General features: G+C 34.9%; 1 protein-coding gene across 1 annotated transcript; it reads left to right on the forward strand.

Annotated features, from left to right (window-relative positions):
- Nucleotides 1–9,990: 9,990 nt before the first annotated feature.
- LOC131054529 (ethylene-responsive transcription factor RAP2-3) lies at nt 9,991–11,315 on the forward strand. Its single transcript, XM_057989060.2, has one exon. The coding sequence runs from the start codon at nt 10,097–10,099 to the stop codon at nt 10,544–10,546; it is 450 nt and encodes a 149-aa protein (XP_057845043.2). The 5' UTR covers nt 9,991–10,096; the 3' UTR covers nt 10,547–11,315.
- The last annotated feature ends 361 nt before the right edge of the window (nt 11,316–11,676 follow it).

The following is an 11,676-nucleotide window of genomic DNA, read 5'->3' on the forward strand; positions in this document are numbered from 1 at the left end:
AACATAAAAAAAATGACTAGAAAAAAATAAGAAAGAAGAATCTTTAGAAGCAGAAAGATGATGAAAGGGCTGAAAGAACCCAAAAAAATACTAAGGGAATGTACACCAAACTAGACACAAATATAGTGTGAAATTGCAAGGGTATGCAATTTTCAACGTTAGACCATGTATTAAAAAAATGTAAAACATAAATAATTGATATGTAAGTATGCATTCATACAACCATCAAATTAATGAATACATAAATCCCAAAAATGACCCATGTTATCACCATGTAATATGGTATGAGGAAAAGAAATATTGATCAAAATAGCATGAGACTCTAATGAAATATCATCATATAAAATATGAAAATGTAATGCATTATTTTTACTAATTGAGAATGGATTGATCTAAATTCCTTTCTAAATTTTACTTTTGAAATTCAGTATTGAATCTAAAACTGTCAAAGAATATCAAATAAAAAAGATTATAAATAAATCAAGCCTCTCAAAATGTGCAAACATAAATATATAATATTTCTCCAACTAATTTGAAAAAACAATATATATACTAACTATTACATTTAAAACAAATTGATCAAAATGAATCAAAAAAAATTAGAAGGTATAATTTCTCACCATTACACCTTACAACATCCTATATTACATTATGAATCCTTATTCAATCATTGATATCCCAAATATCCCAAAATGATCTTCCAAACATAAAAACAAAAACCACAAAAATCATAGTAATCTTCCATTATTTCATTAAAGTAAAACTATTTCATACTATATTTCCAAGTCACAACCACCGTAGTGGTGCCTCTGATCCAGGCCTGGAATTTGACGGTCACCCCTACCTGTCAAATGAATTTTTTGTGACGGTTTGGTTGTTTTGATGACTTTCATTTGACGTTTTTAGAAAAAAATTAATTGTCAAAAAAATTAATTTATGACAAAATCTTAAATATTATGTATTAGGATAAGTTTCTAAATTTATCTTGAAGGCAATCTTATAAAAAATATTTAAAAAGTTAAATTTACTAAGTTTCTAAGTTCATATAAAAATATGCAAACTATTCTTAAAAATCATATTAAAATATTTTAAAATTGATTCAATTATGACAATTTTAAATTCATATAAGAATTTACAAACTATTCTAGAAAATCATATTAAAATATTTTAAAATTGATTCAATTATGACAAGTTTCTAAATTCATATAAGAAAATAGAAACTATTCTAAAAAACATATTAAAATATTTTTAAAATTAGAAACAATAATATCTTAGCATTTTAAAATATTCTAAATAAAATTGTATTTTTATAAAAAAACATTCTAAAATAATATATATCAACATGAATTATAATAAACGTCAAAAAATCGCTAAATGACCATAAAGTCAATAATTGAATTTCCACTTTGCGAATTTTCGCATGCGATGGGTGATAGTAGGAGGATGGGCTCGTGGGCAGATGTGGCTTGGGATGATCCGCAATGGGTATGTACCAATGGTAGATGGGTGGATAGGGCATTACAAGTAAAAAGGACTGGGGATTTTAATGTGTTTTGGTCGGTCTCGAGATATTTCCAGGGTTTTTTTGGGAACAAACGCAGTTTTCAGTGGAGTCAAAATAATAATGGGAGGAAAATTACTCAGGATCGGTTTAATAGTGGGGTTGTGAAAACTTTGAAGGGGAAATGGGATAAAGGTCTGGGTGAGAAGCAAACATTTTCTCAAGTGGTTGGTTCGGCGAATGTAGAACATGCAGATAGGGCTTCTGTTTCTTCACAGCAGGTGGGGAGGAAGGTAAATCTAAACCCTAAGGAAGTGATTCCAGAGAAGGAGAAGGTAAGTATGATTCCTACTATTCCTACCCAGCCATGGGTTTCATCATCTTAGGTTTGGGCTCTGATTCCCTGCATTGATCTTTTGAATTCTTTTGTGGACAAGAAAGCGTTTTTACTTGCACACTAATGCTATTTCTAGGGAAATTTGGGGTGACCAGATAAGTCTGTTAAAACTTTATAATAAATTGCAAAAACGATGGGCAGAGATGCATTATTTTCAATTATTGTCTGCAAATACTTTTATTATTGTTTTTTATTCTTCCTTTGTTAGAGATGAAGTTTTGAGATCTTCACATCACTAGTTTGGGAAGCACTTAATTTGTGTTTCGGCTTGGAAACCCTTTTTTGTTCCTGCTTCATCTAGTTCGAAGCTTATACCCGGGTGGTTCGGTTTACCTAAAATTCCCTTTGAGTTTATGGACATGGATGTCCTCGAGCAAATTGGGAATTCTTTTGGGACTTTTTTGACTTCTAAAATGGATTTTGTGGAGGGGGAGGTTCTGGTAAAAATTTGTGTTTTAACTAAACCTAATAATGTGTGCCCTCGTACTTGTAATATCAAATATCATGATGGTATTTGGCATCAAGCTAATGATAAACTAGATTCGGAGATTTGTAATTCTCCTTTACTTTTGGATGCTCCTTTCCTTATGGATTTAAAGAAAAACCCAGACACGCATGGCTCAGCCCCTAAACCTTCTAATAAAATTTCAAATTTTGGGGGTTTGGAGGTAGGAGTTGATCGTACATCAACTGTGTTTTGCCCTGAAATTTTTAAGCAACATATACAGGTTAATGACAATAATAATCATAAGGGGGATTTGGAAACTTCCAAACTTGTGAATTTAGATAAAATTGTTGCGGTTTTGGAAACTAACAAAGAGGCACCCACCATAGAAATTCCTAATCATGCTTCCTTAGTTTAAGAAATTCAAAGTTTAGTGTCTAATAATTTATCATAGAAGGTTGTAGTTAATGTGGAGAAGGACACTATTTTAGGGAGTGACATGCCCAAGGTTATTATTCCAAATGAAAATCTGGTTCATTAGGTCTCTGAAATTTTTAATAATCATGCATCTCAGATAGATGAGGTTGTCACTAATAGGGTTATCTGTTCAATTGAGAATGATCTGGGGGGTATAAACTCGGCTTTCCCAATCTCGGCTTCGGTTAATCCTTGTGATATTTTGGCTTCTAAGGAATGGGGTTCTGATGATAAACCATCCATTTTGGCTTCGCCTAAGTCATGTAGGAGTTTACCAATTGTCGAAACCAATTTTCTTCTTTCACCTTCATTGGTTTCTCCTATGAGGGGTAAGCCTCCGAAGAGTCTTAAGACTCAATTGGAAATTGATGTTGGGATACAAAAGACTTTGTCTCTTTCTCCTGGTGGTCAAGGGAAGCAGCTGGTAAGACCTAATAAATCAAGTTTGAATCCTCAAAATGTTCAAACTAAAAGGAGTAAGAAATCTGTGACTAGTCTTCCTGTGACTAGATCAGGGGCTATGAAGCATAACTTTCAGGGTTGCTTTGGGGAAAGCAAAAATTCTCTGAATCATGGGAAGAGGGGAGCTTTGGTCTCCTCTCGAGGACAATGAGAATCATTTCTTGGCATGTTAGGGGCTTAAATGCCCCTAACAAGAGACGCTTAATTAAGTCTCAGATGGACTTAGTTAAGTTTGATATTGTTATGTTGCAAGAAACAAAGTTGTCAAAGGAGTCTACTGCTTTGGTTTTTTCCTCCTAGAGAAGGTGAGTTTTTATTCTTCTCCTGCTTCCAGGGCTTCTGGAGGTTTGGCATTGATTTGGAATAATTATGATATTGAGGTATAGTTAGTGCAATCTGCTACAAATTGCATGTTGTGTTTAGTGGTCAGTAAGGTTTCGAAGGTTAAATTTTGGTTATTTAATATCTATGCTCTGTCTGGTATTCAAAGTAAGTCTAAACTATGGGATGAATTAAATAGAACTTCATCTCCTTTAAAGCATGGGTTCTTGGTCATCTTTGGGGGAGATTTTAATGCGATCACTGATTTGGGTGAAAAAGGAGGTGGGGGTTTTTCCTAATAAAAGAACTATAGATGATTTTGGGAATTTCATTTCGGATATGAGTCTTTTTTACTACAAATCTCAAAATGGGATTTTTACTTGGACAAATATGAGAAGGGGATTTTCTCAAATTGTTGAGATATTAGATAGGTTTTTGTTATCTGAAAACTGGATAGATTCAAATTTAGAATTTTTTCTTCTATTCTCCCAATTTCGGGTTCTGATCATTTTCCGATTTCTCTTACTGTTCTTGAAGATAGGGCTCCTTTCAAGTCTTCATTTAAGTTTGAGCCCATGTGGTTTAGGGATTCTTCATTTTTTCCATTGCTTATGAATTGATGGAATTCTGCTCCTTTCTGTTATGGGTCCCGTATGTTTCATCTTGTCAAGAAGTTAAGCTCTGTGAAGAAGAACATTAGGGAATGGAATATCACACACTTTAAGAACACTTTTTAGGAGAAACAAAGGATTCAAGATATGATTGAATGTATTAATTCTCATGTTCTTCACCATGGCATGACGCCTCATGTGTATGATGAATTGAAGTCTCTGAAAGTTGAGCTTGAGGAAGAGTTATCCAAAGAAGAAATCTATTGGAGACAAAAATCTAGGGAGGTATGGCTTTCGGATGGAGACAAAAGCACAAAATTTTTTCATTCTTCAACAAAGATAAAAAGATGTAGAAATAGGATATCTTGTATTGAGTGTATGAATGGGAATTTATTGACAGAACAGGAGGATATTGCTTCAGAGGTAGTGAGATTTTTTAGGTCATTATTAACTTCGGAACATGGAAATCTTGAAAATGATATTATTTCTAATATTCCTTCTTTAGTCTCTTCAGAGGACAATAAGATGTTGATGTCTCCTTTTTCATTGGAAGAAGTTAAGAATTTTGTTTTTGCCATGAACCCGAATAAAGCTCCAGGGTCGGATGGTTTCACTCCTTTATTTTTTCAAAAGTGTTGGGATTTTATGGGCAATGATGTTTTATTATCCCTTGAGGAAGCTAGGAGAAATAGGTCTGTTTTGAAAGAACTTAATACTATATTGATTGCAATTATTCCTAAAAAAGAGAACACTAAGACATTTGCTGATTTCCACCCTATTGCGTTATGTAACACTTTATATAAGATATTTACTAAGGTAATTTCCCTAAGATTGGATAAAATTCTTCCTAGGATTATTTCTTTAGAGCAGGGTAGTTTTGTTCTTGGGAGATGCAATTGTGGCACATGAGGTGCTGCATTCCTATCTCTACCCAAATAATCCCGACCACGATACTTAAATTAGACACGATGAAGGCTTATGATAGAGTTGAATGGGGGCTTTATGTGCTATTCTTGAGAAATTAGGTTTCTCTAAAGCTTGGGTTAAATGGATTCGTGCATGTATTTCTTTTTCAAGATTTTCAATTTTAATCAATGGCTCCCCTTGTGGCTTTTTCCCCTCTTCTCAGGGTTTGACAAAGGGGGACCCCCTTTCTCGCTTCTTGTTTATTCTCCTTGCTGAGACTTTTAGTTAGGCTATTAAAGCTGCTAAACTAGTGGGGCTTTGGAAGGGAGTTAGGATTCAAAATGTTCCACAAAATATTTCCCATTGTCTATTTGCTGATGATACCCTGTTATTTGGTCAGGCTTCGTTGGGTGAGGCTAATGTTATTAAGGTGATAATTCAGAACTATGCATCATTTTCTGGTCAGAAAGTTAATGTTGATAAGTCAAAGATTTTCTTCCTTAATACATCACCACTGGTTCAACATAGATTACAGTCTTTTTGGGGTTTTGAATCTGGAAGTCTTCCATGTACTTACCTTGGTATTCCCTTTTTTATTAAGCAGGATAAGGTTGATTTTTGGGATAAGCTTATTTCAGTTATTTCTAAAAGAATTCTATCTTGGAACCATAGGTGGTTAACTTTGGCTGGTAAAATTGTTCTAATCAAGTCTATTTTGAATGTTGTTCCCAATTATCTTATGTCTATTTTGAAGTCTCAAAAAAAGGCTATTGTTAGTTTGCAGGATACTCTTGGAGATTTTCTTTGGAATAATAATAAAGATGGAAAGAAAAAACTCTCCTTAATAGCTTGGGATAAGGTATGTTTGCCTAAGGAGTTGGGGGGTTTAGGTATTAGGAGCTTGGAAAATCAGAATTTAGCCTTAGGTGCTAAGTTGGTTTGGAAATTGTATGACAATCCTAGTTCCTTTTGGGCTCAGCTTATGTTTTCTAAATACTTAAATAATGGACCAAGAGAATATATTTTTAAAGTTTCAATTTTGCCTTCTGGTTCTGCTATTTGGAATTATCTATGTAAGTGTAGATCTATTATTTTGCCTCATCTTTCATGGGTTGTCCATAATGGTAGGAAAGCCAGATTTTGGGATGAAGTATGGAATGGACACACTCCCCTGGTGAACATCAGGGATTGGTCTCCTCTAATTACTATTATTTGTTCCCTATGGGGTGTGTTTGTGGCAGATTATTTTGGGATTATGTCTAGTGGACATCTTAAGATAGCTAGATGGAAGTCTATTGAATTTTTAGATGTTGATCAAAATGTGAAGTCAGAATATGAGCAGTTGTTGGGAGAGAGAGTGGTAATCCTTTCTGATTCTAAGAATGAACTTATTTGGACAAGGAATATCTCTGGTAAATATTCAATTAAAGAGGGGTACAACTCTCTTATGGTTGCTAAAAATCTATCTTCTTGGCCATACAAGTTATTCTGGCATGTGTCTTGTCTCCCAAAAGATGGGGCTTTTGCTTGGTTGGTTGTTCAAGATAGGGTCCTTACGAGTATGAGATTGGACAGGCTTGGTATCACTGCAGTATTCCCTTGTGTCCTTTGTAACAAAAACTTAGAATCTTCCTCACACTTGTTTCTGCTTTGTGATTTTGCTTATGAGTGTTGGCATTGGTTGTTTGAAAAGTTAAATATATCATTTTTTATTAGTAAGGATCTTCTCTCCCATTTTAGATCTTGGCCCCTGCTATTTGCTTCATCTTGTTATGCATTTCTTTGGGTTATTTCTCCTTCTATTGTAATTTGGAATATTTGGTTAGAACGAAATAACAGGATTTTGGAAAGAAACAAGCTCTCCTGTGGATGAGGTTTTATTGAGAATGGAATCTTCTATTTTTGAATTTGCTTTGTCTTATATTTACAAGAATTAGGAAAATGTTACTTCTTTTTTGCATTGGGATAGTAGGGTAACTAGGGTTTGGAAGATGTTGTTGGTCTTACCTATGCATGGTTCAATTTTGAAAAAAAAATTATGCTACATGTAAGAGAAATTCAGCTTGTTGGAAACCTCCTCCGCAAGGTCATTTTAAATTGAGCTTTGATGGAGCCTCTCGTGGGAATCCTGGTCGGGCTGGGGCAGGTATGGTGATTTTTTATCATAACTCAAGATTTATTCAAGCTCGATGTCATGCAATTAGTGTTAAGACTAATAATTTTGCAGAATTTCATGCTTTATCTTTTGGATTGGATTTTGCAATATCTCTGGGAATTAAAGATTTAGTAATACAAGGTGATTCCATGGTTATAATTCAATGTGTCATGAAGAAGAAATTGAATTGATGGCAATTACAGTATATTTTTTATCACATTTTACAAAAAATAGATTTTTTTGATTCCTTTTTAATTTCTCACTATTATAGAGAAATGAATAAAGTTGCGGATTTCCTAGCTAATCTAGCCATCGATAGTAATGCTAATTTGTGGGAGGTATGCTTTGAAGAAATTCCATCGGTGGTCTTGGAATTTTGAATTTTGTAGTTTTCTCCCACTTTTCCCTTTCTTTGGAGGTAGTCATGTTCACTAACCTACGTGGAGGTGTTCAGTGTACATTTTAATTGATGGCTTTGTCCATCTTTTATGATGTACGGTTTTTACTACCGTAGACAGTATGGATGGGTATTTGCAATGATTAGGGGTGACGACTTGGCGTTGTATTCAATGGGGCTTGTCTTGTCATTTTTGGCTCGCATGTTTGTTATCATTGCTTTGGTTTGAGGTAAGTGATGGGAACTATCATTTTTCGATATGTCTGGTTCCTTTTGTATGTATTTGGGTTTATTTTTTGCTTGCTCTGATGCTGGGTTATTTTAGATGTACTTTTAATTAGTGGCTTTGGTATGTTGCTGGCACTATAGCGTTGGATATTTGGCACTATTTAATTTTTCTCAGCCGCCATTTTATGTTTACATCATGGTTTGAGGTGCCTTCTTTTAAAAGTTTTCAGTTTTTACACGAGCTGGTCATTTAGTGCTCTGGAAGGGTGGTTTTATCATGATTATTAGGAAGTGGCTATTTATTTTCATCTACGGTGCATTTTGGGTTTATAGTTTTGTCTTTATGTGTTCGATGTCTTCTCTGCCTCTCGTCTGCATCGGTGGGGTTTTTTGAAGCTCTGGTCTGCAACAAAGGTGATTACTATTCATGTCTTCTCCATTATCTGGGTATCGCTTTCGTTTTGTGTCTCCATTGGTAGAAGTAGTGGATGATTATGGGTATTGTTCTGAAAAACTTGCTAGAGTTTTTGTTTTGCATTTTGCTAAATTCTTGGCTCCTGCATTTCATAATTTGGGTATTATTGAGCTAGCTTTGGACAATTACATGTTTGATATGGGTTCTTTCCCTTATGGTGGTTTTCTTTTTGGTCAAGATTTATTGGATAATGGGTGGTGTGGGGAGTTGTTATTTGAAATTAGAATGGGTTTAATTTGTGAAAGCATTGATGATGCTTTGAAAGCTTTGGAAAGGTTGGGAGTGTTTGTTCCTTCTCAAATTGTGAACAGGGCTCTTGATATGCGAAAGGCATTACATGTTTTGATTAATTTTTGTTGTGCTACGTCTGCCCCTCCTCTTCCTGCAGATCCATTACAAGTTGTTGTTCCTTATGCAGTTACGGGCATTCCTCCAAAGGAGAGCTCGAGCTCTTGGCATTTGGTATAATGTTATATTGGTGTTTTTTTCTCCATGGGTTTTTTGATATTCTCTTTTTGCAGGAAGGAGGATGATATTTGTTTCCTTCAATTGGTATCGGCTATGGGGTCTTCATTCATACGTGTAACTGATGAACTCAGCCATTGGGCTCTATGTATCTGATGAGTTTTGCTATGACCGCACCTTGCTGGCGGATTTTGGGTTGGGACTTTGGTATAAACTGATATGTGGGATATTATGGGTTTATTTAATGGGCCGTGACCGGAGGTTTTCTTGCCAAGGTTCTTTCCTCCGGCATGCTCTTTGAACCCTGTGTAAAATAAAATAAAAATTAATAAAAAAAGGTTTTGTGGAATTTCCACTTTTATGAAAAAAAAATATATTATGAATTATAATACTATATAATATATATTATCTATTACAATTTTTTACGGTTTATTAATTATTTGAAATGTCATATCTACGTCTTTAGAAAAATATAACATGTCAATACATATAATCTAATAATTTTTTAAGCTGTCATATATGATCCAAAAATGAAAAATGACCATCTAGCCTGTAATATTCCAGGCCTGCTCTGATACCAAACTCTAAATTCAAAGACATTCCATTTTCCATTTGGTTATCTTCTTTGTATGCTTTTTCTCTTGAATGTTCAGTAAAGGTGTGGTCCTTGCTTTCTGTCCCCCGCCAAAACACACGCAAGAAATATCGTGAGGATAGAGCTCTGAATCGATTCGAAAATGAAATCAGATTAGATTAGACCTGAGTGAAATTGTAAATTAATATTAAGCTAAAGAAAATATACGCCTGTATTACATAAGGGGAAGAAACAAAGTTTGGATAAGTTTTGTTTTCTTTTTCAAATCAATAAAATATTAAAACCAAGGTGCCAGACCCGTGGTTTGTGGATATCATCAGCATAGCTGGTTTCCACAAGTGGGAATATTGATGTGAAACATATTTTGATTGATTATTGCAACTTGCAAAAGATTGCCCCCAATAGAAAATATTTGGTGGAAGGTGAAAGAATATCGACACGCAACCCAATGTAGCTTTCATACAAGTTGTTCCATTGAGTGGGTTTTTAAATCTATCGATAATTCATGCCAGTTGGCACCAAAATGAATGGTTTTTAAACCCTACCGGAAGAGAGAGTCTACAGATTGAAATGAGCCCGTGTTTTCTAGGTTGAAACAGCTAGAGATCGTCTGTTTTGTAGATTTTCTCTAATTTTGTAGATTTTCTCTTGCATAGAGAAAATGTGTGGAGGAAGTGTAATATCACAATTTATACCCGGCAAAACGACCGGCCGGAAAACTACTGCTAGAGACTTATGGAAAAGCTTTGACAAATTTTCAGCGTACCATCTTGATAAAGTCTTTCCTCAACCACTTGATGGTGCAGATCTCCATTGTCAGAGAAGAGAGCAGGAGAAAAGTGTGGTAAAGAAAGCAAAGGAGAAGAAGAGGAAGGCCTGTCCTTTGTACAGAGGGCTGAGGCAGCGTCCCTCTGGCAAATGGGCTGCAGAGATCAGAGACCCCATCAAGGGAATTAGGGTTTGGCTTGGAGCTTACAACTCACCCGGGGAGGCTGCAATTGTCTATGATCGTGAAGCTCCAAAGATCAGAGGGAAAAAGGCCAAGCTCAATTTTCCTAGCAATGGTATTACCAAAGACAACTCTACGAACATGCTGAATGGCCCGTATTGAATCTCTGTCAAATAAAAGCGAATCTTTTAGTTGTTGCCCTGAGAATAACAAGGAGGAACCTTTGGTGATTCCGGTACTAGATCATGGTAAGGAAAGAGAGTGGCTTACCCCTGAAGTGCCTGAAGCAGCAGTTCATGAGTATATGGAACAATTGGAGAAAGTATTGGAATTGAATCCTCAAGACGCCCATGAGCTATTTTGTGAATCTGAATCATCAGCCTCTTTGGATAGTATTCTTGAAGAGGTATATGAACGCACAACTCAACTAGAGTCTCCTAAATCATTTCAATGCACCGAGGGGTTATTCGACTGGGAGGTGGGTTTGTATGAGTCCCCATGTTTGGAAAGAAAGAAGAATGAATTTCTTCAGGAGGCCTGTCTAATAGAGCCGCCATTCCTTAAGAGGGAGAATCAAGCTGACGAGGGGTGGATTGAAAATGAGGAAATCCCGTGGACCAATGTTTATTAAACTCAGGTTTTATGTATCCATATCTTAGTTCTGCATTCATCTTTGTTGATAGTGAATGGGTTCCCATTCTTGTATCGCTTTCTTTATCTTCTAGAGCTTGTTATTGTATAGTTGAAGGGACCAAAAATGGATGGGTATATGTATTTATAACAAGTTTTATTACAATGCCCAAGGCCTTAGGTACTAGAGAGTGAATGATTTCCAAATCTGCTATCATTTCCTTTAGTTTTTAGGGCTTCTTATTGCCAAGTTGAACTGATCAATAATGGAGGTATGTATATATAACATGTTTTATTACAATTTTCAAGGTTTCAAATATTACAGCTGATAAAAATTCTGTGTGTTGAGTCACATGATGTCTATATATATTATCAAGGTCTGGAATACTACAGCTGGTGAAATTTCTTTGTGTTGAGTCACATGATGTTTATATATATTCAATTTTTATTACATGCAACCAACCTACATCTTATAAAAAAATATTAAGGTGATAGAAGAATATTGCTATGTAGGATACTTTGTTATTGTACTATAAGTTTACTAATTTTAGTAATTTTAGACTATTTCTAAACATTTGTCTAATGTACAAAATTCTAAGTATTTAGTATGTGGAATCAATGTTATAAAAATATTCTATTATTATTCACAAATTTTTAAAGTG

This window comes from Cryptomeria japonica, chromosome 7 (assembly GCF_030272615.1).
Source record: "Cryptomeria japonica chromosome 7, Sugi_1.0, whole genome shotgun sequence".
Taxonomy (NCBI): Eukaryota; Viridiplantae; Streptophyta; class Pinopsida; order Cupressales; family Cupressaceae; genus Cryptomeria; species Cryptomeria japonica.